The sequence below is a fragment of the Notolabrus celidotus genome, chromosome 13 (assembly GCF_009762535.1).
Source record: "Notolabrus celidotus isolate fNotCel1 chromosome 13, fNotCel1.pri, whole genome shotgun sequence".
NCBI lineage: Eukaryota > Metazoa > Chordata > Actinopteri > Labriformes > Labridae > Notolabrus > Notolabrus celidotus.
In genome coordinates this window covers 32,370,377-32,398,079 of record NC_048284.1, presented here as the reverse complement: position 1 = coordinate 32,398,079, position 27,703 = coordinate 32,370,377, and the positions used below count along the sequence as shown (strand labels likewise).

Here is a 27,703-nt window from a genome sequence, read left to right as displayed (position 1 = left end):
GCAGTAAAAAAATAAATAAATAATTTAAAGTAAATGTAGAAGAGCAAGGCATCCTCTTGTTCTTCTTATCTTTGCCAAGTCCGTATTCAGGGTGCAGGGTGGGGAGGGTGTTTCCATGATGATCTTCTACAGCACCCTGTTGGATGTGGGTCCACTTGATTAGACAGGGGTCCAGTGAGGGGTGGGGGGGGGGGGGGGGGGGTGGGGGGGGGTTGGTCAGGTGATCAGGTACAGATCCTTTTGGGCAGGCAGGGGTGCTGGTTCTGAGCCCACAGCCTGATGGAAGAAGATCCCTGAGTCACCATGGAGACCTACAGATAGAGGAGCAGAGAGTAGACCAGATGAGTCCAGGTACGACCCAAAGTTCAACAGGACATTTAGTCATAAGGTGCATTTGGACCAAGAGTTCCGGGGTCTTTTAGCCCCCAGAACTACTTTACCCTGAACTAAAAGGTTCCTGTGCCCTCGTTGTTGTCTGCGTTTCGACCGCGGGCTGAAGTCCCGGGTAGATTGTGTAAATCAGGCCAGTGACGTATGGAGAAAAAAAAAGTAAATGCGCTACACCACCAGACCAGTAGAGGGCAGTAAAACAAAGAGGAATGCAATTCATCGCAGATGACACCATAGAAGCAGACGGACAGGCAGGTATCATTATGAGCAACACAACAGTTAGCCTGTTAGCATGAAGAGACTCAGCTGGTCTGTTTTAGATGGTGCTATATTTCATCACAGATGGATTCACTGAATCAACACGTGAGAGGAGATAAGCGCGAGTAGCAAAGACATTTCAACACGGCTATAAAATCCTTTTGAACTCAAAAAGCCGTGGCAGAGATCGACCGGTGTTCTGGTTTAAACAGCGACCCTGTTAACTGGAGACTTTCAGCCGGATGCATCCCTCATAAACGTTTTTAGACGATCATTAAATATTTGATGAGGATATTTTGAAATCTTAATAAAAACTAAACTAGTTTGCATTCCCAGGAACTCCCTCTGTGTTTCAACAGCTGTGTAAACTCCACAAACACTGACACGTTCAGCTGAAGGTCTCCAGTTTACAGGGTCACTTTTAAACCGTAACACTGGGAGAGATGCATTCACGGTGGGCTGAGAGAAGACTACTGTTACAAGCTGCTAAATCAAGAGAATCACAGCTTCTTCTTTTGAAAAGTACACACACATACAAAAAAGATAGAACAAATAAAAACTAATGAAAGAAAGAGAAATCAAGTGAATCACAGATGTGTGTGATGTTATTGTGGACGGCAGGCAGAATAAAAACACTGCAGTTAATCTACCAATCAGACACGTTCAGCATTGTAGGCCCTGCCCCCCGAAAGTCCCGGGACCTTTGAAAAGTACTACTCCCCTAGCAGGGGCTTTTTAGGGGGAGATTTTCCACCCCTGAACTAAATTTAGACCCTGGGTCCACCGGTCGAAACGCACGTAGTTCAGGGGTAAAGTTCCTCCGGTCAAAAAACGCAAAACTCAGAGTCTCTGTGATTCTTTCCTCTTTAAATTAAATTAAATTAAATTACAGACTACATATTGTCAGATTAGATCAGAGTTGAGCCTTTAGACGTCTCAGTTAGATATATGTGTTCAGATGATCAGCTCCTGGTCCTCTCCTCTGCTCACACATGTATTTAAATGTCATCACTGGGATTTATTGTGCGTGGAGACGGGTGGTAGGACTTTAAATGTGTCCTCCTGCAGAGATTTACACTCAGAACAATGCTGCTCCACTTTAATAAAAATAACAGCTGAACAGAGATTTCACTGTTTAATGATCCGGCAGAGAAACGATCACATTAGATTCAATAAACACGCAGATTTGATCCACCGTGATGTTTAATTTCTTTATGTGTCAGAGGAGGCATCACAGTCTGTATCATTAGCATCAGACAGGGGGGGTATCAGACAGGGAGGGGGGACTAGGTGGAGAAAAATGTGTGTCTTATTTCCATATAAAGAGCTCTATTAATCACTCTGAGTGTCATTACAGCGAGGCTCATTGAGCTCAGCGGCTCTTAAATAAAACTCAGAGAGCTGCACGCCTCCGGCTTACCATACGTCTTCATTTACACCTGTCAGTGAGGAGGGGGGGGCATTCTTAATCAGACTGTGGGGGTTTAGAGGAAGAGGGGGATCATGTGGTAGAGAAAGAAGTGTCTGCATATGTGTTAAAGAGCTGGAAGCTTTTGTGCTTGTAGTCCACATGTAAGAAACATCTGATTCATGGATTTGTGTCCTCCGAACATGTAGTCTCAAATCTCTTTGAGCTAAATGAGCTCTCATTTCAATATTCTTCCAGCTTTACATAAGTTTTAATCTCTCTGTGTTTACACGGGGAAACTAAAAAGTGACAGTGCTTCCTGCATTATCATCAGAGTGAGGAGGAAGAGGAGGAGGAGGAGTTAGAAACATGAGTGACAGCAGTGAAAGAGTGAAGTGAACTTACTTTACCCTGTAAGAGATTCAGGCCTCAAAACCGGTCTACATGTAGTGCCACTGTCCATCCATCCCCATGTTCATCCCCATGCCCCCCATCGGACCTGAGGGAGCAGAGAGAGAGAGAGAGAACAACATGAGGACAAATAATAGAATGAGGACAGACTACAACATCAGGAAAGAGAACAACATGAGGACTGAGAACAACATCAGGATAGAGAACAACACGAGGACAGAAAACAACATGAGGACAGAGAACAACATCAGGACTGAGAACAACATGAGGACAGGGCACAACATGAGGACTGAGAACAACAATAGGACAGAGCACAGCATGAGGACTGAGAACAACATCAGGACAGAGAACAACATCAGGACAGAGAACAACATCAGGACAGAGAACAGCAATAGGACAGAGAACGACATGAGGACAGAGCACAGCATGAGGACTGAGAACAACATCAGGACAGAGAACAACATCAGGAAAGAGAACAGCAATAGGACAGAGAACAACATGAGGACAGAGCACAGCATGAGGACTGAGAACAACATAAGGACAGAGAACAACATCAGGACAGAGAACAGCAATAGGACAGAGAACGACATGAGGACAGAGCACAGCATGAGGACTGAGAACAACATCAGGACAGAGAACAACATCAGGAAAGAGAACAGCAATAGGACAGAGAACAACATGAGGACAGAGCACAGCATGAGGACTGAGAACAACATAAGGACAGAGAACAACATCAGGACAGAGAACAACATGAGGACAGAGAACAACATGAGGACAGAGAACAACATGAGGACAGAGAACAACATGAGGACAGAGAACAACATGAGGACTGAGAACAACATGAGGACAGAAAACAGCATGAGGACAGAGAACAACATCAGGACAGAACAAAATGAGGACAGAGAACAACATCAGGACAGAGAACAACATGAGGACAGAAAACAACATGAGGACAGAGAACAACATCAGGACAGAGAACAACATGAGGACAGAAAACAACATGAGGACAGAGAACAACATCAGGACAGAGAACAAAATGAGGACAGAGAACAAAATGAGGACAGAGAACAACAATAGGACTGAGAACAACATCAGGACAGAGCACAGCATGAGAACAACATCAGGAGAGGAAACAACATGAGGACAGGAAACAACATGAGGACAGAAAACAACATAAGGACAGAGAACAACATCCGGACAGAGAACAACATGAGGACAGAAAACAACATGAGGACAGTGAACAACATCAGGACAGAGAACAAAATGAGGACAGAGAACAACAATAGGACTGAGAACAACATCAGGAGAGGAAACAACATGAGGACAGGAAACAACATGAGGACAGGAAACAACATGAGGACAGGAAACAACATGAGGACAGAAAACAACATAAGGACAGAGAACAATATGAGTACAGAAAACAATACAACAACAATGACCCGTGTGTCTTACCTCCTCTGAGGCCCATGTGCTGCTGTCCATCAAGAACAAAGCTTCCCATTGGCTGACCGTCTGGACTGTAGGCGTTACCCTGACTAACTGATAGAGGAGAGGACACATTGTTAGAAAGCATAACACACACACACATATACACACACACCCCTCCGCAGTCTGTATATACATAATCATGCTCCACTCTCACACTCTGCACTCCTGAATGTTTCTGACTTTCAGAAAGGGTCAGTCATGTTCAGATTTACCTGATCTGTTGGACTGATCAATCATGGGCTGAACTATTCTCCTCCTCGCATTGATAAACCTGAAGAGTTAAAAGAAACTTAAATTAGAACAAGAACACACACAGTGATATTTATTATCTATCTTACTCCCAAAGCCCCAAAGCATGATGGGAAAATAAACCTTCAAGCATGAAATGAACCAAAACCCAAATGTTTGTGAAATATCATTTGTTACAAGTTTTTTAATGGTTTCATGGCCAGCTCAGATGTGACAGAGCAGCATGAAGCTCCCACTTACGGTGGTTGGGAAGTGCAATGCAGATTTACAAAGGATGAAACAAATTCACAAAATCAAAAACACTTTTAAAGAGACAGAACATTTTTACAGGTCCTGAAACAAATTTAAAAAAAGCAGATGCTGACTGAAAAGGAACGTACCAAATACAGGAAGTGATCGAGTGAGCGGTTTATTTTGGCGGAGAGAAACAGACTTCCCTGTCAATCACAGGTCATTCTGATGTGTAAATTTAGAATATCAGCCATTTGAAATCTTAAAAAAATAGCAATAAATCTGGATATTCAATCAGAGATTATGAACAAATCTCAGTGTCCGCTGAATAAGGCACCACTATTAGGCTGAGCTATAATGAGTCAGTGGAAACTCGGTTTCTTGTTCATTATTTCTGATTGAAAATATCCAGAATAATGGCTATTTTTTCAAATGTAGTTTGGCTTTTATTTTGAAAGGATACATCAAAAAGACCTGTGATCACTTCCTGTATTTGGTACATTCCTTTTCAGTCAGAATCTGCCGTTTTTTAAAATTTGTTTCAGGCTTAATGTTCTGTCTCTTTAAAAGTGTTTCTGATTTTGTGAATCTGTTTTCTTAAATGTGAATTTGTTTTGTAAAATGTAAAAATGTTTTCCAATATGTAAATTCATCTCCAACATCCTCAAACATCGCAAAGGGGAAATGTTCGTTTCACTTAAATTTTTCATGTTTTACACATTTTAATTTTAAATGACTGACAGAAAAAGACCCGTCCTCCATCATGTTCATCACTGTTCACACAGTCTCTTTCTCGCGCGCACGTATGTGTGTGTGTGTGTGTGTGTGTGTGTGTAGGTTTGTGTGTGTGTGTGTGTGTGTGTGTGTGTGTGTGTGTGTGTGTGTGTGTGTGTGTGTGTGTGTGTGGGTTTGTGTGTGTGTGATCAATATGATGTGAGTCTCAGTTTAAAAAGTATTGATTAGAGTTCAGGGCGGCCCGGGGCGATCGGTTGATTGATCCATCAGCTCACAGAGGCTGAGCCGGTCTTCACTCAGGTGTGTTTAATCAGGTGAGAAAGGTATAAACTGTTTAATGTCTGAGTGATGAAGCTGTGATCCAGATTATTGATAATTCGATCAGACTGCAGATTAAGTAAGGTTATCCTCTCGCCATACTGGAACCCTCTGACAGAAAAACGTGTGTCTTTGTGAAAATAAATTATGAATACATGTGTTCATAACATTAACATGCTCAGAACATTTACTTATCAGTCATGTGACCTGACAATTCAATACACCGTAATAATTAAATATAAAAGTATTTATATTTACAGAACATGTAAACTCTGAACCAAAAAACACTCAAGTAATCTGTTTTAATGTAATTATACTAAATTAATTAACCAGGTGAGACAGAAACTTCCAATCAGGTTGAAGAAGAAAGAGAAAACCTTTTCAAACTGTTACAATCCAGATTAAAATGTGATAATAATCAGTCATCATATAATTTTTTGTAACCTGTGTGTGTGTGTGTGTGTGTGTGTGTGTGTGTGTGTGTAGTGTGTGTGTGTCTCACCAGTTGTTGACCTGCAGGATGGTGAGGCCTGTGTCCTGTGCGAGCTGCTTTTTCTGTTCCTCTGAGGGGTACGGGTGCTGGGAGGGACAAAAAGAGACAGAAAAATCAAAGGCTGTAATTTAAGAACTGTTTTTTCAAAATATCAAACAGTTTAAAATATTTTAGGACCTGCAGAGTGTGACCTTTGACCTTTCGTTGCTTCTATATCTTTCTTTTACAACAGAAATTTAACATTAAACAAAAGAAAAATGTTGTCAGCTGACTCATAATGATAACTGTACTTTCATGGAAAGTTTACAAAGTTCTTTCCACATAACAACAATAGAGAAAATAATAATAGAATCAATTACAAGTAGTATGTGAGGTTAACAGGTACAACTAAAATCATATCGGCAGGCAGAATACATTTGCTAAAATATTCCATACTGTTGGGATGAAAGGCATTAAAAGATTAACATCAAAACTTTAAACGTTTAGAACAAACAACAAATTATGACTAAAAAGGAATGCACCAAATACAGGAAGTGATCCGGCAGTGATTGAGTGAGCGGTTTGTTTTGGCGGCGAGGAGCATTAATTCTGGATATCTTTAAGCAGAGATTATGAACTGGTGGCCTAGCTGTCTAAGTGGCCCATGTATGGAGGCTATAGAGGTTGTGGGTTCAACTCCCGGCTGGTCGACCATTCACTGCATGTCTTCCCCCACTCCCTACTCCCCACATTTTCTATCTCTCTTCAGCTGTCCTGTCAATAAAGGCAAAAAAAAGCTATAACTTTAACTTTGAATAATGTACCACTATTAGTCTGAACTATAATAAGTGAGTGGAAACTTGAATTCTTTTTTCATCATCTCTGATAGAAAATATCCAGAATTAAGGCTATTTTTCCAAATTACGTTTGGCTTTAATTTTTGAAAGGACACATCAAAATGACCTGTGACTGGCAGGACGGTCTGTCTCTCCTCGAAAAAGCAAACTGCTCACTCGATCACTGCCAGATCACTTCCTGTATTTGGTACATTCTCCGTTTTTATACATTTTCAAAAACGTATTTTTTTATATATATTTATTCCTAATTAAGTTACATTTTCAAGATACCTCTGATTAGTAAAGTCATTTTTACTTAGTCAAAGCCAGCCAACCTCAGTTGACTGATAATACCAAAAGCTAGTAATAGAAAAAACATTTTTTTTTTTTTTTTTTTTTTTTTAATGTTTCAAAAGTGGGTTAACTGTTTTTGCAAATGAACTCGGTCTAAAAGAAGATGCAGATTGGGCAAGCTTTATTTTCTCTGTATGAACACAGATCATCTCTTCAGCCTGTTAGATATAAAGCTTTAAAGATTTGACTCAGTATATTCAAAGCTCTGAATAGATACTGTTTTTATTAATGACAGATTTATATAATGAGATGATGCTCGTCATTTCTCTCATTGTTCATTGATTGATGGACATTCAGACTGAGACCGAGTCTTTCTGTCAGGATGGAGACAGATTGAAGCTCACATGTGGGATTATATCAGATTTTGCCTTACAGATGTTTGAATTACTGGGTTTCAGTGACTCTGACACTGTTAGCTCTCTGGATTTAGGTGTGGTCGTCGGGCTCAGACTTACATTCGATGTTTAAAAGAGAAGGAATGCAGGACAGAAACCAACAAGCGGGCTAATGGGCTTATAATGAAGGATATAATGAATCTGAACCTTCCCCAGCTGCTCCTCAAAGGAGATCTTTGAGGCTCTTCAGAGAGAACCATAAAGGATCACACACACACACACACACACACACCCACACACACAGCAGCGTCTCAAACTCTTCTAACTCCTCTCCTTTCACACCTCGGATGAATGCTGGTTTGCTTTGGTGTTGCAGAGAACCTTTCAGAGCGTGCCCCTCACTGTTCACACACATCCTGTCTGAAAACACTTGGGCTTAACAAATCAGTCCTGAAAGAGGGGCAGAGAGGGGATAGTTCAATCATCCTGCTTTTTGCTCTGAAAACCTGAGGGTGGCCTTTGGGAAGGAGGGATTACTGCGACTACTGGACCTGTATAGGCCTTAAACAAAGTGATCACATCTAAGGCAGGAGGACTCTGAGGAGGCAGGGTCTCCAGTCCGATGATAAAAGCTAAGGCTCTGCTTATTGGCCAGCTTACAAAGCTCTGAGCACTGCTGAGGAACACTGTATACATCCTGAGAAAGCATTAAACAAACACAACCCAAATCTGTTACAAACTACAAGCAAGCAATTTACATACCCCCGCCTAATATCTGAAAACTACTGGACACTGTGAACTGTGAACGGCCTCTTATAAACAATGGAAAACCTTGAACACTTGGCCACAGTAGACTCACACTCAACTAACTTTCCCTCTCTCTCCTCTCTCTGCCTGTCTCTTACTTTAACTCTTCCTGTCTCATTAAAGTTACTATCCATTGGCCTTTCTGGAGTCCCTGAGCTCCCTTGTCTCGTAGGTTCCTCTGGATCTCTACTGCTGTGGACGTGCCAGACTCCAGCTGCTACAACTACTACTATCCGTCTCACCACTATCATCTCTCTCTCTTCATCTCCCTCTATCCCTCTCTCCAACACGGTCTCAGCAGATGTGTGTCTAACATGAGTCTGGTCCTGCTGGAGGTTTCTGCCTGTTAAAGGAAGTTTGTCCTTGCCACTGTAACTTGCTAAATGCTGCAAAGTGCTCTGCTCATGGTGGATTAAGATGAGATCAGACTGAGTCCTGTCTGTAAGATGGGACTGGATCTGATCCTGTCTTGCTGTTGGGTCTTTGTTAATACTATGACAGAGTACGGTCTAGACCTGCTCTGTTTGGAAAGAGTCTTCAGATAGAAAGTATTGTGATTTGGTGGTATATAAATAAAGATTGATTGACTAGAAAACCAATGCAAAAAAACCCCAAAAACTAAACAACCCCTGGATAGAAACTGGACAAATACAGGTCAAACCCCCAGAAAAATACTGGGGGGATACTGAACAACAACCCTGTATAGACAAACTCTGGACAAATACAGATAGACAGGAAAAACCAGACAACTACAGGATGAACCCTGGAGGGAATTACAGGGAAGCTCCTCAGTCTGATGGCAGTCCGACCTCATCTCCTGCAGTGACATGCGGAAGTGTCCTTGGGCTAGACACTGAACCCCAAACAGTCAGCAGTGTGTGAAATAGTTGTTAATGATGGCCCTCGCTACAGCATCCTCTGCATCAGTGTAAGAATGATGTGTGACTGGCTGAATGAGACAAGCAGGGTCAAAAGCCCTCTGAGCGGTCAGAATGACGAGAACAGTGCATTTACAAAAAGTCATTTTACAAGAATGAACAAAATACCGACCAAACCTTATGAAACCTTTGGTCAAACACTTGAGGACCCCAGACAAATTCAGCACAAACTCTGGTCTAACACTGAAGAAACCCCAGAGAAGGCCTGGGGGTACACTGTACAAACCAAAGACCAAAAGACCAACAGGATCCTTGAAGGATCAGACTAACAGGACCAGATCAACATGATCAGACTGACAGGATTGGGTTGTTGTGGGGATCAGGTCATTTTAGGTTCGGACGTGCGGGATTTGGTTGGTTTTGCATAAGGCTAACACGGTCTGATTGGTTTTAGACTCAGACTAAATGGATCCAGTTGTTTTTTTGGGATCAGACTAATAAGATCAAGCTGTTTTTTGGATCAGTTTTACAGGACTCAGTTGGTTTTTGGGATGAGTTAAACAGGATCCAGAAAGTTTTGGGATCAGACTAACAGGATCAAGTTGGTGTTGGGGATCAGAGAAAGAGGATCTGGTGTTTTTCTTACTGTGAGGTGCTGGAACAGCCACGCTCTCATGATGTTCGTGGCCACTTTAGGGAAGATTCCTCGTTTCTTCTGCCTCTTCTTGTCCTGATCGTCCTCGTCTCCTGTCCCCGGCGACGCCAGGCTGTGGTCGAGGCCGTCTCCTGTGATCAGAGACAAAAAGGGTCACGTTAGCAGAGAGATCTAACCTCCATCATACTCTCACATCCTCCTCCTCCTCCTCCTCCTCCTCACTGTGGTCCCTGCAGAACAGCGACGAGTCTGAAACCACAGCTATTAACTCAATGTGAGCCAAGCGTTTGACATGAGGTAATGAGAGCGTGAGGAGCTGACAGGAAGTAATGAGCTCTCAGACCGCTGCATCGTTTCTGTGTGACCTCAAACTCGCCACTTCCTCGGAAGAGGAAAAACAAAAACAACAAAGAAGAAGAAGAAAACAACAATAACAAAGAAGATCACAGTAAACACCGAGATGTTTGAGGTTCATTTAGGGAGCTGACACAGAGCGGGGAGGGGGGGCATTGACTGACCGCCCCCCCCCAACACACACACACACACACACACACACACACACACACACACACACACACACACACACACACACACACACACACACTAACACAGTAACACACACACACTTACACACACACACAAAGTCAGTACTGGATGATTAGCAGGATCTATGTTTGACCTCAGCGGAGGATGGAGACCGGAGAATTGTTTTGTTTGTAGCTGAGATCTTCTCCTCTGCTCCTCCCAAAACAGGAGGAGGAAGAGAGGAAAAAAGAAGAGGAGAGAGAAAAAGGAGAGTAGAGAGGAAGATTCTCCTCCTCCTCTTCCTCTCTGCATTAATTGTGCATCAGCAGAGATGATTTTCTGTTACATGCTGGTTGTTTCGGCGCCCTCAGGGCAGAGCAGCCTTGAAAGCCTGCCTGCAGGGCGTGTGAATAATGCATCTGAGAGACTCCTCCCCCGAGGCGGGACAGAGACTCGACTTTTCTTAAGACTGGCCCGAGCATGTCTTTTTGTTTTTGGAGAAGCATCAATCAAACGCGCCTATATGAGCCATATTCATGCATAAATATTTCAGCTGATGAATATTGACTTTAAAAAGGAAGTGCTGTGGGCTCAGGGGCTCGGGGGGGGCGGCGGGAGTTCAGACGGATGGTGTCCAGATCAGAGTCATGGTCCAAGTTGGCTCTGAGCCTGTCCTCTAACAGGGACGTGTTTGTCCTCTGGCTGTCGTGTGCCTCACCTTGTTCAATAAACTCATCATGCAGAGCAGAAGTTCACCTCCTCTGTCTGTTTTTATCTCTTCTGGATCCTGTTTGAATTTAATAAACTGGTCTGAACAGAGTCTACGGGTCCAGTTACACTCTGAACGTCATACCCCTTTTCGACCGAGGCAGTTTCAGGGGCAGTTCGGAGCTGGCACCAGTGAGAACCGTTTTTTTCGTGTTTCAACTACGAGTGAACCGGCCGGGAAAACCGGTTCCAGAGTGGCTCCAACGCTTTGCTGGTCTAGAACCCCTTCATCAGGGATGGGGTTGTCGTGATCAAAAACACAAACCAAACGTGTTCCCTCCATTGTCCTGCAGTGAAAAAATTAAAACTATTAATGTATTCCAAGGCAAAGCAGTGGTCGGCCGAGGACACAAGCAGGCGCCGCCATTGTTGTTGTTGTGAGGGAAAGTTCGCGCTAGTGCTGCTGGGAAAAACGGTCACGTAAATCTGACGTCATGACGACCTCAGGTGGTTCCAGTCCACAACAGACCTGAATCCTGTGTGGGTTTGAGGCAGATACCTAAAGCTTTAAAAAGTTCCCTGACTCTTGTGTTAGTGTTTATGTTTGCCCTCACTGTTTCTGCACTGCTAATCCGGTACTCGCTCGAAACAGAGCTGTCAATCAATCATCTTTTTAAAATCAAGTAACTAATTAAAGCTGAACTGCTCTGGAAACGAGCGCGTGGACAAACATCCGCACAATAAGAACGGACAGAAACCGTGAGAGTTTTATTTGATGTGTTATTCATTTTATAATTTGATCTCTCTGTTAAAGTGTGAGAGGCCGGTTTATGACCTATACAGCAGCCAGTCAGCAGGGGGAGCTCTGACTCTTTTGGCTTCACATCCAGTGAACACTTAAACACTGTAAACACGAACAAGTTGAAATGACTCAAAATGTTTGTGGTAACTGATTACATCAGAGTTCACAAGTAGCAGAAATAACATTTTTGAGTATAACTGAAATGATAAAATATGATTTAGATTTACATAATTGTTTTCTTTCTTTTTTTTAATTTTCAAGTTTCTCCAATTCAAATTTATTAGTTAAATTTTTTATATTTTTAATTCATACATTCTAGATGAGACTGAGTCCATGTCATGGTTTGGTTAGTTTAGTTCTTGTGTTTCATGCCTTAGTTCCTCCCCGTGTTTATTCTGTATTAGTTATCCTTCATCTCTCTTGAGTGTTTAGTGATCCATGTCTCTTGTCATGTTTCTTAGTCTAGTCTTGTGTTTCCAGTCTTATTTTGTAGTTCTAAATCCTTGTGTCTCCAGTTTAGTTTTACTTCCTGTCCTTGTGTGTTTCCCTCCTCTTGTGATTCCCCTCATTAGTCTCTCCTGTGTCCTGTGTTCTCACCTGTGTTGATGACTCTGTGTATTTAGTTCCTCTGGTTCCCCTGTCCCTTGTTGGATCATTGTTGGTCTTCCCTGTACCTGTACAGCGGTTTGGCGTTGTCTTTCCTCGTTACTCGCTTCGTGAAGCACAGCCATTGTGGTTTTTCAAGTGTGTGAAGACTTACGTGGTGACATTGATGACGTCATACGCAGCGTCCCTCTGTACTCTCTAAAGTTGTTATTTGGACATGGATATTAACTCAATAAAATTGATCCACATGTAATTAAAACAACATGAATTGTTCGGATAACTCAATAATTAATTGTTGGTTCAACTAAATAGCTGGTTTTGAGCGCTGTACCCATAATGGATATGAGTTAAAAGTACTGTTCGGGTTTACAGTGTAGCGTTAATTGTGAAATACGGTCAGTGGTCGTCATCTAACACAATCAGTTTTACTACAGCACACTGAACAAACTACACACTCTTGAACATCCTGAACTCAGAGCCCAGCATGGTCTCAGTCCCACTATCAGAGGTCAGCTTCAATGAGTAGTGACAATCAGGTCAATCTTATTGATTATTGTTTAAAGCTGGCCTATGTGGCTGATGAGCTGGTGTCTCTTAAGGAGAAAACACACACACACACACACACACACACACACACACACACACACACACACACACACACACAGTGGTCTAAGTAACGAATGATAAGTTGTATATTTGAGGGTTTCTGTGTTTTGATTCTGAAGTTTAAATGTGAAAACAGGAATAAACCTTAAGAAAGAACAAACAGATTCTCTCATCCTAATTATATCTGAGGAGGACACCCCCCCCCCCCCCAACCCCCCCATCCTGTAGAGATGGGAGCAAGGGGGGGTGGGGGGGTGGGGGTTAGAGCCGCGGGGCAGATCCTCAGAAACACTAATCTGTTCTGACTGTTCTCTGCAGCTCCACCGTCTAACACAGAGACGCTCAGAGTCCGACACCGTGCACAGGCTCTCTCTCTCTCTCTCTCTCTCACACACACACACACAAACACACACACACACACACAAATACATCCTGCCTGCTGTGTCTGCACGCGTCACCCTGTGTGTATCGGAGGGGAGGCGGGGGGGTGGATTACCCGAGGGGGTGCTGGAGTGATGCCGGGAGGTGGAAAAGAAAAAAACATCACCCCGAGGTATGAAGAGCCTCTTCCACTTCCTCTCTGTCTGTTTCATACTGTTCTACACTTTCAGTCTTTAAAGTGTTTTAATCTTACAGTAACAGCTTTATAGAAGAAGAATAGCCTCTATTTTTCATTGTAAGGTGTAAATATAATGTTAAATGTAAACATTTCAACATTTCAAGCTCTAGTATTTTATTAATTAAAATTTAAACCTGCACATCTTAAATTTTTTGTGAAATAGAGCTTGATAAAAACATCTTTGTACACTGGTTTAGGAGAACTTTTGGTTGATGAACGTCTATGTTTAGACCAGATTCTCAGAGACAAAGCGGGAGAATAAGTGAGAAGTGCATCTTAACTCAAACCCACATCAGACGCATTCAAGTCTGATGTTTCTCACCAAGGACTCCTGGATGCTCAGACTTCTCCTTCTTCAATCAATCAATCTTTATTTGTATAGCGCCAAATCACAAAAAAATCTCAAGACGCTTTTACAAACAGCAGGTCTAGACCACTCTATGTCAAATTATGAACAGAGACCCAACACCAAGACAGGGTAAGACTCAGCCTTACCCCACCTTAATCCATCATGAGCATTGCACCTCACAGTATTTAGCAAGTTACAGCGGAGAGGACAAACTTCCTTTAACAGGCAGAAACCTCGAGCAGAACCAGACTCATGTTAGACAGACATCTGCAGAGACCGATTTCTTCTGTGGGAAATGTTTACAATGTCTCTGAACCATCTTGCTCAGCGCCCATAATGTGCAGTATTTATGTCTTTGTATGAAAATTACAACCAATAGAATTATGTCTGTGTAAAGACACATTTCACACACGGCTGGGAAATGACTTTTGCTAAATATTGTCACATTAAGTGATAAAAATGAAATATAAAGAGAGTTTTAAAACCACTTAAATGAGGATAAATATGGTTTAGATTCAGACTTAAAGTCTGAATATCCTTTTTATTCTTGTTAGAAACTGTTTTATATTTAAACTGTTTATACTTTGAACTCTTTCCTCAGGTAACACTGAGCTGACTGTATCATTTTTCAATCATGTTTATCCTTCTTTTTGTTGTAATTTGATCCACGCTCACATTGATCATCTCTATATGTCACATGAGATCACTGAGACACAGAAATCTGTCTCTCTGAGAGCTCTGTGTACGTTGATGACTGAGTTTAGCTTCTGTGCTAAGCCTTATGCTGCAGCTGTTAAATATGAGTTAATGCTTTTCCCCTTTATAAATGACTTTTTATTAAAGCTGTAATTACTGAATCAAGGATTCTCCTCCTCCTCTCCTTATCCATGTTGTCTTTCTGGTCCTCTGAAAACCTCTGACCTGTTGACTCCAGGCCTGGCTCCGCTCATCATGACGGTCTGTTGTTGTAGTTAACCCTCCTGTTATGTTCGTTTCTCTGGAACAGCATTTAATGTTCCTGGTTCAATCTGACCCGGGGTATATTCAATTATCCAAAAGTTTCAGAACCCCAAAAATCCTAAAACATATTTTTAAAATCTAATTTTTAACTCCATTACTAACCATTTAAATCAAGATTTAGTCCATTGGTGTTCTTTAATTCTCACAGATCATGGTTCAATGAGGATAGCTCACTCCTTTTTCATTAAAATTCATGTTAAAACTTTTTTAATGTACATTGGAAAGGCTTAAATATAAATGCAACCGTTTCACATGACATATATTTTTGTTTATTTTATTTCAAATTTTGAATTTCTTTTTTTTTTATGAAGTGATGTTGATAAATTAACCCGAGACACCTCTTGTCCAGATTTTTATGCTGCATTTAGCTGGTTTGGAGGGCATATATTGCCTAATACAGACTAAAAAGGGTCAATTTGACCCGCAACATAACAGGAGGGTTAAGTGAAATACGATCTGGTGATAACACAGTGTTTTATTCTGAAAATTAACCGGATGTTTTCATTTTGTTTTGGTGAAACCTGACTTCCTGTCCCGCTCCATCTGCTCTGTTGAGATTGATGCGTCGTGCTCTGGCATCCAGCAGAAATAGAAGTTTTGTGTATCTGATCCGGAGGACTCTGACCTGCTGGATCAGAGACACAGCCAGAACGAAATGGAGCGGATCCAGTGGAAGTTAACACATTGACTAGAACAGAAACCTATCAGAGGCAGTGCTGTGACAGAATCTGAGATAGACCAGACACAGATCTGGTGGAATTTGACCGTAAGTCTGGCTCAGCAGTTGTGTAGAACATGGTCCCCGTCAATTAAGCTAATAAACTAAACTAAACTAATAAATCTACATCGTAAATATCTTGTTTAACAACATCACGAAAGGCAGCTGGAGTGATGAAAACTGCTTATAATTTAGGATAATTCCGAAATCAAGGATAAGACCCGCAGTGTTTGGACAAAGACGTCTCTTCACAGTGTAGTATGAGATGTTTTAGCTCCTGACCTGCAGCTGTTTGGGTCTCAGTGTGTTCCCTCTCTGCAGTATCGTTTCAGACCTCGTATGACTGATATTTAAAGCTGTTTATATTTCACTCATAGAATCATATTCTCTCTTTACGTCTCTCAGAGCGGCTCTGTGTGTTTTCTCTCTGGGAGACATTTCCTCTTGTCTACAGTGGAAGATGGATAGCTTAGCGGCTAGCTGAACTGATTGCGGCGCTCTCGGCTGTGTCGGTGATGTAAAACTAACACGGCTCGTCTAATGAGCTCAGCAGGGCTCGAATCCATCATGATGACACCTACAGGCCCCTCCCCTCATTACCCAGGATGCACTGCTCTGACTGGATGTTTCTCCTCTGTGTGAGGTGGGGAATATTAAACTTGCCGAGGAGGGGATGATTCAGTTTAAAGATTGTCTGTAAACACAGAGAGCATGAACCTGTGTAGATGAAGAGGTCCAGCATAAATCTGCATATTTTAACAGATTAAACGTTCAATGAGGAGTCAGAACATTCATCAGCTCACTGGGAATATTTCTGTAAAGTGTCATAAAATCTGAATCTAATCCGATTTATAATATCATCATCTCTGTTAGCTTGTCATCATGGTGATCTGATGTCACTGGCATGTCAGAGTACCCCACCACACACACACACACACACACACACACACACACACACACACACACACACACACACACACACACACACACACACACACACACACACACACACACACACATGCCCCCCCTCGAGGTTCTGTTCACAACAAAAGCATCACATCCCCTTCCTCGAATTCTCGGATCGGCAGCAGATCTTTTGTCTTCTCGGCTCTTTGTGACCACACTTCAAGATCCAAACATTCCTCAGAGTCCTCAGACCTCCAAGCCCCCCCTAAACCCCCACCACCACCCACCCAGCCCCCTGGTTTAGGATCACAGAGCATCGAAGAACCAGAACCAGAACACAGACTCAAACCTGTGGTCGGTGTGAGCTGGGTCCCCTCGGTGTGCCCACATGTTCTTGTAGGTCAAACCACAGAGAGTGATACCATCGTGCTGTGACCACCTTCTGTCGCCCGTCATTAAAGTTTCATGATTCCAGCTGAGAGGATTGGACTGTGACGATCATCTCGTTAACGACATCTCAACTTTTTACAGAGCGAGATGTTGACGGTCGGCAGCAGGAGGATTTTAGGATCTCTGATAAAAATGTTGGTATAAAACATTTGAGAGAGTTCTCAGTTTCCAGAGGAGTTCAGTTTAAAGACAGAAGCTCTGCTGTCATGGCACCTGTGTACTTTAACAGTGAACCAATAACAGTACAATGTGTGTTACGGCCACCAGATCCGTGTCCAGTCTGTCTCCAATCGGTCACGGCACCAGATCTGATAGGTTTCTATTCTAGTCAGTGTGTTAACTTCCACTGGATCCACTCTGTTGCGTTCAGGCTGTGTCTCTGATCCAGCAGGTCAGAGCCCTCTGGATCAGATACACAAGACTTCTATTTTTGCAGAATGCCAGAGCACGACGCATCAATCTCAACAGAGCAGATAGAGCGGGACAGGAAGTCAGGTTTCACCAAAACAAAATGAAAACATCCGGTTAATTTTCAGAATAAAACACTCTGTGTTATCACCAGATCGTATTTCACTTAACTACAACAACAAACCGTCATGATGAGCGGAGCCAGGCCTGGAGTCAACAGGTCAGAGGTTTTCAGAGGACCAGAAAGACAACATGGATGAGGAGAGGAGGAGGAGAATCCTTGATTCAGTGATTACCTCGGGAAAACCTCGGTCACATGACTCCAGCTGTCCGGCGGTCCTGCTCAGTGCTGCATTCTGAAAACGCAACCGGTTGGTGTTGACGGACGAAAGAGCACAGAGCTGGACCACAGGGGATTGGAGACGGACCGGACATGGATCTGGTGGAAGTACCATGTCATTCACATTTGGTTACGGCACTGCAGAACCAAAGGGGTCAGTCACACAGGCAACACTTTGTCTGTTCACCTGTCTGCTGTATCGTTTTACCGTGACCCCGTCTCCCCCTTTAGTGCCTCTGTTACCTCTGATGGCGGCACAGCGGTGGGCAAGCTGCATGGTTCACCCCGAAGTCCACTTTGTCTCACTTGTGTGAGTGCTGCCTACATGCTCAACCAAGGGACACTTCCTGCTCTGGCAGGGTCAGAAGAAGTGGATGAGCATGCATGAGCACAAGCAGACAGTACGCTATAAGGACATGCTAGCTAACCAGCTAATCAATGCAACTGTTCCTCTTCAATCATTTTGAGGTCTCTAACAAAGTAAGCCACAAACTCAGTGAAGTTCTCTGTGATACAGTTCTTCTGAACTAAGGACGCTACATGGTGACATTAAGGCATGTGTTGGACGCCATGATGACATACGCACAAGATCTAACAGTACAGGAGAGCAGGGGGACTGAGGAGGAGGGGGGACAATCAGGCTTCAGCTCAGTACAGGCAAAACTAGGCCCAGTGTGAGTCCCTTCATCATGACTCTATGGCGTTCACACTGAAGGAGAGACGTTACAGGGGTGTAACGTGCTGCAGGACTGATCTGAGATCAGACTGAAACAAAGCGAACCAAAGACCAGCAAGATCAACCAAAGACCAGCAAGATCAACCAAAGACCAGCAAGATCAACCAAAGACCAGCAAGATCAACCAAAGACCAGCAAGATCAACCAAAGACCAGCAGGATCAACCAAAGTCCAGCAAGATCAACCAAAGACCAGAAAGATCAAATCCATGAGAATAAACTGATCACACTGATCTATTTGTGAGAAGCTGAATGAACAGTGTAATAATAAGAGACTCTTCATTCATCATCCTCATCCTCATCCTCATCATCATCATCATCATCATAATCATCATCATCTCCTGCAGCAGCTAACAGGTGATGTATGACCTCCTGTATCAGTCACAGGTCAAAGGTAAGCTGTGATACGAAGGTTGTTTTTCTCACCCAGGTCGCTGCTGTTGTCCCCGCTCTGAGAGACGTGTCCCCCGCTGGACGGCCCCGGTGTCCCCACAGACGGTGTGGAGTGGGTGTCGTCCAAGTCTCTCCAGGACGCCGTGTTCTGAGGGTACGACGGGGAGAAGAGCGTTAGAGAAACCAGCAAGGTCCAGGATCAGATTCACTCACACACACACACACACACACACACACACACACACACACACACACACACACACACACACACACACACACAGAACACACACAGACACACACACAGCAGAGGAAAACTGTTAGCTTAGCATTAGCTACATTACCATTCTGTCCATCACACAGATTAGAGAGTTTAGGAGACAGACAGCAGCTTGTGAACCTCCAGAGTCCAGCTCAGAGACTGAGCAGGGTCACACTGAGTCCTGTTTTTATGGGAGCCCCCCCCCCCCCCCCCCCCCCCCGTGTGTCCCCTCCCCACAGGACTTTATCTCAGAGCAAACCTCTTCAGCTCTGTGTGTGCATGTGTGTGTCAGCTGTTTGCCGGATGGCTCTCCGATGAAGAGTCCACAGATGACGAGGGAACAAAGACTCAGCAAGAACCAGACGCACTCTTTATTCTACAGCTGTGAGTGTGAGTGTGTGTGTGTGTGTTAAGGCTAACAACATGTTGGTGTGTGTGTCAGATTCAGGCTGCAGGTGAACACAGGCAATAAGATGTGTTTTAAATGTTTCTGATGTGAATACAGTTTACAAAGACACAGGTTCAGACTGCAGCAGGTTTGACAGATCTCTCCGGTTTAAACAGGTCAGAAACTCATCATGCCTCAGACAGTTACTCTTTATATGGTGGTAAAATCTGTCTCTGAACTCTGGGTGAATTTAAGGGTTAAATCTGAAATCTGACTGAGCTTGTCTCATCTCCTCACCTTAAGTCTGAGACTGAAGAAGATCTAACATATTTAACTTGTGTGGGGAGGGCAACAATACACATACTACTAGAAGAGACGTCTGTCTTCTTCTGATGAGAGCTGATGACGGTGAATTGTGAAACCCCTCCTGGGTTTACGGTACCTTTTCTCTAAGGTCTGATTTCACTTTACCGGTTTTAAAAAGTTGTGATCATTTCAGGTTTTTGTTGTATTGTGCACTTGGCCAGGCACGGTTAAATCAGCGCACAATCAGCTGCCCCTGCCCCGTCAGATTAACTTCTTGCACGTCCAAAAATTTGGTCAGTGAACAGACACAAGCCGATACCCCAACATCAGGGCTTTGATCACAGGATAGGATAGGATAGGATGGGATAGGCACAACACATCTTTGTTTGTTGGCATTTCCATACAGCAGTTTTCAATCTATCAATAAATACAATTTTCAAAAGTACTACAAATATTAACTTGTATAAAATTATGTGCGTTCATCGCCTTAAATAGCTGACAGTTATGAACAGTGTGCTGTCAGCAAAGTGGCTAGGGTCAATATAAACAGTTTTTTGGGTGTCGGGCTGGGTCACAGGTTCTGTAGTATGTCCACCACTTTGGGGAAGAAGCTGTTCTTAAATCTGTTCGTCTGATTGCGGATTGTTCTGAGTCTGCCTGAGGGTAAGGTGGTGAACATGGAATGTCCAGGGTGCGTTGAGTCCCTCATAATGGATGATGTTTGTTTGGGCAGTCGGGTTGAGTAGATGTTCCTGAGAGATGGTAGTGGGGTACCTACAATCCACTGTGCCATTTCGATAATCCGCTGAAGGTCCTTTTTTTCTGCTGCAGTGCAGCTGGAGTACCAGACTGTGCTGCCGTATGTGATGATGCTCTCTATCGTGCAGCAGTAGAAGTTCTTCAGCAGGTTACCAGGAATACCATAGGCTGTATAAATAATGGACGTAGTATCCTTGATGTCACCCATCTGTTTCTGAAGTGCTGTTTTAAGACCAATCTTCGGCGGGAGCCATATTGGAAATGCTTAACTCAACATAACTTCTGTCGAGTGATTGTGACATAAAGAGGTGGACTTTAAGTTTCCTCACTAACAGCTATGTCAATCCGCCTGTCAATCAAGTCAGCTGTGCCTCTCATAATGGAAGACTCCTGATCTCAATATCTTCGAAATTGCCGAGTTATGAAAAAACTCACCCCCCATACAGTGTGTGCAGATCAAGAAATGAGCTACACATTATTTAATGTGTGTGTATGTGGTTTCCGGTACTTCCGGACACCTGGAACACCTGGTATGACAGCAAATACACAACCAATAAAACCCCTGATCAAATCAAATCATTGTGTCAGGGTTTGTGATCCGACTGTGTTTAACATGTGACTGAGTCTGCTGCTGAGTGATGAAGAGCACAGCAGGGGGGCTGAGACAAGGACCCCACCGCACCCCCTCACCCCCAACCAGCTGTATTAATCCTGTTTACTGAAACACACACTGAAGCACCTCAGCAAACACAGCTGAACCATCATCATCATCATCATCATCATCACTGAGGTGTCCTCGCATCAGCAGATTCATTTTTTATCAGATTGTTTTAGACGTTTCCTGTTTCTTGTACGCAGGTTTTCTTAAGTTATCCACGCAAATCAGACCTCACTAATCCATCCGTCACATGAAGCTGGCTCTTAGCTTGATTAATAAACCCAGAGTTTCTATAGCTTGCTTTCACACGTGCACTAATCCCTGAAAACGTTCCTTCTCTTTAAGGACAAGCTGCATGTGTGAACAATGTACAACATTAATTGTGAAGCAATAACTGTAAGGTCAGACATTTACGCATCATTTTTTTTAATCACATGCCGTTTTGTCCCTCTCTGCACACTTTAGTTAAGCTGGAGCAGCATCTTCCTGTTTCCTGCTGCAACTGTGATAGAAACATAAACAACACTGAGTTTTAATATGTATATATATCCTATTTATATAAATTGTGTGGTTAAGCAGTCTGTATGGTAAGAGCCTGGATCACATGACAATCAGTCAGTCCTTCCCTTAAGCGCATTGAATTTGAGGAAAGTAAAAATGGTGCAATAAATATTCCTAATATCTCTAAGGTGATCTACATGATGTCATGCAGGTTACATGAGAACTCCCAAAGTACTCTCCTATTCCCAGTTCTACAGTTTGAGTCCTTACAGCCTCCTGCCCTCAATCCCTTTACAGGTGACAGCAGTTTAAGCTGGGGTTGGCAGTCACATTTAGATCCACTTTTTGTTATGGTTAAAATTATCTTCATGTCCTGATGGTAATCAATACATAATGTGTTCTTAAAAAAGAGGTAAAAAAAGCTGCTATCTACAGCCGGAGTAAACCTGGGAAAACACCAACCAATCCCTGCCATCAGGAGCCAAATTATGAAACCAATCAAATCCTGTCCTGCTGTTCAGCCCGCCTCCTGCGCGTACATTTCATGTTTGTTTGTGTTTTTAACTTTCACTATGAGAATGTTTTGGTGTTTTCTTGCCGCTGAGTGAGACATGAGTTGATGTAGTGCAAAACACAAACCATGTGCTGAGGACCGGTTTTCAATCAGTCACCATCGTATGGTCTTGAATCAGCGGCGCTCATGCATGTGAGTTGGGGCGTCGTTTTGGAGGAGCTCCGAGGGGAGGGGCGAAGGGTTAGACGGAGTCCTGAGGAAATGCTACATTCAAATTCACGCTAGTTTTTCCATGACAACCAACCCTAGCTTTAAGTCAAGAAGGGCTGAGGGTTCAGGGAGGACATTGAGATAAGGCCATGGTGTGTCCGGTCACCTTCGCAGGGAACAATAGCTTCTTATAGAGGATCAATGTTAAGCAGAGAAAGCAACCAAACTGGAACTCCTGAAAAGTGCATTTGCTGTCTTTAACGATGGATCACTGGACGACAGTGAGTAATCAAAATGATCTTGGAATAACTGCACACCATACAGTATATCCACTGATTGGACATTTTCTCCTTTGCTTTAAAAAATGAAATCGATACTATAATAAGCACATTGAAGCTGACTGCTCCCTCTAAGTCAGGGGTTCCCAAACTTTCACCCTGAGACCCCCAAAATATAGTTGCCAAAGACTTGTGACCCCCTGGAAGTGGTTAAATGTTGCTTCATACTTCAAATGAGTTTACCTACATGCACATGTGGCTGTGTTTCCTGTGCTGCTGTGAATAAACCTGCTGCTACTGATCCTTTTGTTAATTCACTGTTAGCTAACCCTAACCCTAACTTTAGGAGTCATCTGTCAACAGAGAAAGGCAGAAAACTAATGAAATGTACTTATTTGCAGGGTTTTATTTCTAATGTAACTACTATTTTTGTCTATATTTTACAATATTGGGTAAAATAAGCAAATTTAGATAACTTAAAAAAAAAAAATCTGGAAGACATCTCGCAACCCACATTTTGGGAACCCCTGCTCTACAACAGCACAGTGGTGAAGCAGTGCAGCATTTATTTGAATCAAATATCTTAAATTTAAGATCATAAAGCACATTTCATTACATTCATTTGACTCCTGGATCAAGATTACATATTAAAACATTATTAATGTATTAATACATTATTAATATGTCATTATGAATCTGTCATTAAAACGTTTTGTTTTTTTTAAACATGAAATTCCAAATGTGACTATCACCATGATAAAAAGAGCGTAATTGTTTGACACTCCAGATCATATATAAAGACAACTGCGGTGGTACACAAACCCGCTGTCCTCACCACTCTTCACCACATGGCATGCAGTAAATAAATAAATGCTGCCATGTGCATCAGTCAGAGACGCACAGGGACAGAGCGTCAGAATGTGACAACCCAGGATCAGGGACTAGCTATTCCATAGGCCAGGGGTTCCAAACTTTTCAGCCCACGACCCTCAAAATATCAATGCCAAAGACTTGCTTCCCCCATGTCCCTCAAAGTGATTTAATGTGGCTTCATTTAGCTGGTCTGCAGAAAATTAGCCTACCTATATGAATGTGTTTGAGTATGTTATGTGTCTGTGTTTCCTGTGCCATTATGAATTAACCTACTGCTACTGATGCTTTTGATAATTAACTGTTCACTAACCCTAAACTTAGGAGTCATCTGGCAACAAAGAAAGGCAGAAAACTCATTACATTTTCTATTTTCAAGTTTTTATTTCAAGTTTAGCTACTATTTTTGTTGATATTTTTTTCTATAACGGGTAAAATTTACTATTTTTAGATAACTGAAGACTTTAACTTTTATATAAAAAAACGCATTTTGGAAGACATCTCACGACCCCCCCATTTGTGTCTGACCCACCAGGGGTTCCCGACCCCCACATTGGGAACCCCTGCTATTGGCCACATCCCAACACAACACAGGTCGGTGTCTCTACACACAGACAACTGCAGGAACACTGTGGATCCATCCTCATATTTAGTGAGTCAGCTAAATAATTGTTATAAAAAAATTAACTATCAACTCATGATTTTCATAGAAAGGAAGCTATAATCTTCAAATAATTACAATGCCCTATATTTATTTTATTTAACATTTATATCAGAGGTTTAACTCCGCGGCCAAATCTGAAATATATGAATACTATATCAAATTACTGTGTTTTGATTTTATTATTTTATCATGACACTCCAACTTATCAGTTTCACCCCTCTCACTCACTCACACACACACACACGCACACGCACACACACACACACACACACACACACACACACACACACACACACACGCACACACACACACACACACACGCACACACGTGCGCGCACACAGCAGTGACCAGCTGTGACTGAAACACGGTGAGAGCAGGTGAACTAGCATTAATCTGCAGTTCAATCAAACATGTCTTCGTTGATGGATGGCGCGGACTCACGTGGTCTGCCAGGTGTGTGGAGGATCCGGACAGGTCGTCGAAGTCGGCCTTGCAGACGTCCCGGTCCTCGATGACCAGGTCTATGGGCATCTTCCCCTTCAGACAGCTGATGTACCGGTGACAGAAGTTATCACACAGCTCGTGCACCTGCGGATGAATACCCCGATGACGGTTCAGTTTGAGCGGACACAGCAGAGATACATATTTCTATTAATGAATCATTTTCAAATTTCTCTTCTGTTTTTCACCTTCTCGAGTTCCAGCAGGTGGAAGCGGAGCACCTGGATCGCCTGGATCATCTAGAAACACAGACAGGATTCAGATCATTTCACCTTTTACACTCATATAACTGATGCATATTTATTCAAACAGGTTCAAATAATAATACCATATTATTGTGATAAATAGAACCTGTGTTAGAGACTCACCAGATTGTCGAGCTCCGGGTTTGAAGAGAATAAAGGTTTCTCTGCGCGGATCTGGATGAACAGATTAAAATAATAAATCTCAGTTTTCTTTTTGTTTCATTTTCCAGAGATTATTGCTCACAGTCATGAGAACATTCAAAGGTCATTCTTTTCTAAATGATATCTATTATGATTTTTTAATCATCTGTCTCTATTTAAATACAGAGCAGATAAACTATCCGCCTTTTTATTCCTGCCGATTGATCGAAAATATCCCCTGCGCATGCGCGTACCTGTTTTGCGAACACGGCGATGTCCTCGTTGAAGGAGTCCGAGGAGCAGACGTCACCTCCCGCCACACCTGGCTCTCTGGGCGTGCAGGTCGCGAGCTCACACTTCTCGAAGACCAGCGCGAGGAGCGGGAACAGAGGGTGCCTGAAATCACAGAGACCACTTCAGACCAGGACCGGAATTAAGGCCAGAGCCCGTGATAAATCCGACTCGGATAAACTGAGTTAAAGAAACGTTTTGGTCTCTGCTGTAAACATTTATCTTTCTGTGTATTTCACTGATTTGTTTTCGTTTTCTTAATTTAAAACTCTGAATGATGAGAACTGTTTCATCAGAATATTAAATTATTATTGTCAAATAAACTAAAACCACTGAAATAAAATCATTTCGTTATCACACAGGGCCTGCGGTGGAATATACCTTTAGAATACTAGAAATGGGCCACAATAACCTTATTTAAAAAAGGTCAAAAAACGAAGGTATATTTGTTATTTGTGATCAATTCTACAAACATAAAATCATTCTAACGCTGATAATTTAATTGACTTGGTTATTATTATTTATTATATAGTATTTTATATAATAATAACAACCAAAAACACTTCGGGCAGACCCTTTTTGTTTCCCCATAAAAGCAGAACAAATAATTTAAATAACTAGTATCAACAATGTAAGAACTGATTTTTTTTTTTTTGCCTATGTATTTATTTTTGATTTAAAAGGACCGGGCATATTAGTTCACACTTCTGTAAATATGCCAGAATTCGCTAAAAGGCTAGTTTACACTCTTAGTCCCTTGCCAGATGTTGAAACGGCTCCCTAAAAGATCAAGATTAAAGCAAATAATGTAATAAAGTAAAATAAAATGAAAATAAGACGAGAGCAAAACAGAAACAAAAACAAGAAGAAGAAAATAAAATAAAATAAAATAAAATGTTGTAAAAATGAAATCATCAGTAAAGACTTACTGAGACAACATTTAAAATAAAATGTTCAGATGTATAACAGAACTGATAGGCCTATTTATCTGATGTTGCTGCTGCTTCTTATAGTAGCCTAAAGGTTGAGGGTAATTATAAATAATAATAATAATAATAATAATAATAATAATAATAATAATAAACTGACCCGTAGACCAGGTCCTTGTCCCTCTTCAGCACGTCGTTCACCACTCCCCCCACGCTCGCGGGCAAGATGTTGTGCGGCGCGTGCGCTCCGTAGTGCTGCGGGGGGTGCGGGGGCGGCCCGTGGTTCAGGTGGTGGACCTGCGGCAGCGGCCGCGGCGCGTGCGGGTCTCCGTACATGGAGGAAGGGACCCCGACACCGTCCATGCCCCCCCCGAAATGAGACAGGTCCTCGTACTGAGGGGGGTATTTACATTTATTGTATCGAAGATAGGAGTGAAGTATTATTATTATTTATCATATTATTGAGTTTGAATTTGAGCCAGGTTGAGCATCAATATCTATCAAAGCAATAAATGATAAATGATCAAACTATTTATCCTATTATTAATCAGTCAAAAATCGGTCACAAAGGTTCCGCTGTTCACTCCAAGAGTTTAAATGAAAATGTTAAATAACAGGATCCTCTCCCTCTTTGCACACAGATCATAACCCGTTCATCTTTAATCTGAAGTTTACATATTAAAATGTCAAATGATACATTCTAAATTAAGTCACACATGTTATTAATAATTATTCAATAATCGATCACATCAGTTCTGCTGTGAACTCAGAGCTAATATAATAATAATAAAGTAATAATGTATAGAACACATCAGCACAGATTACATTCCATCAGTACTTAATCAATAATATATACTAAGTGATTCAAATAATAGATCATATAGGAAAATAGTCCACTCTTATTTTACTAACATGCCTAGTTATGAATTATTTTATAATGTCAGATCGGTCCTACCCTCTGCGTCATGTCCGCGCGCAGCTCCTCTCGTGCAGATTTAGTTTGAAACAGAGTTTAATCCGGATTACAATCCTGACCATCAATAATCTCACAGATCGATCAGCTGATCACAAGCAGCATGTATCCGCGTGCTCTGATTCTTCAAATGATGAGGACTGTCTCGAGCTCTCCTCACTCTGTCCGCGAGTCCATCTCTGTATGCGCGCGCCGACACGCTCAA

At 42.3% G+C, this 27,703-nt stretch overlaps 1 protein-coding gene across 2 annotated transcripts; it reads right to left on the bottom strand.

Moving 5' to 3' along the window:
- Nucleotides 1-203: 203 nt before the first annotated feature.
- On the bottom strand, nt 204-27,703 carry meis2b (Meis homeobox 2b). Of its 2 annotated transcripts, none has more exons than XM_034699688.1 (13): nt 27,481-27,703; nt 26,686-26,918; nt 25,560-25,701; nt 25,288-25,338; nt 25,108-25,158; nt 24,860-25,006; nt 19,044-19,158; nt 9,817-9,956; nt 5,991-6,067; nt 4,168-4,226; nt 3,920-4,006; nt 2,462-2,555; nt 204-311 (listed from the first exon to the last, which is right to left on the bottom strand). In XM_034699688.1, exons 1-12 carry the CDS (start codon nt 27,490-27,492, stop codon nt 2,497-2,499), a joined length of 1,173 nt encoding a protein of 390 aa, XP_034555579.1. In that variant the 5' UTR covers nt 27,493-27,703; the 3' UTR covers nt 204-311; nt 2,462-2,496. The 2 variants fall into 2 exon arrangements, with proteins under 2 accessions (XP_034555579.1, XP_034555581.1); XM_034699690.1 differs by having other exon boundaries at nt 2,467-2,555.

Coding starts and splice junctions, on each gene's coding strand:
- meis2b (XM_034699688.1), bottom strand. Junction 25,339..25,559: donor TCGCCGTGTTCGCAAAACAG/GTACGCGCATGC, acceptor CTGTTCATCCAG/ATCCGCGCAGAGAAACCTTT. Junction 6,068..9,816: donor GGCTGTTCCAGCACCTCACA/GTAAGAAAAACA, acceptor TGTCCCTCCCAG/CACCCGTACCCCTCAGAGGA.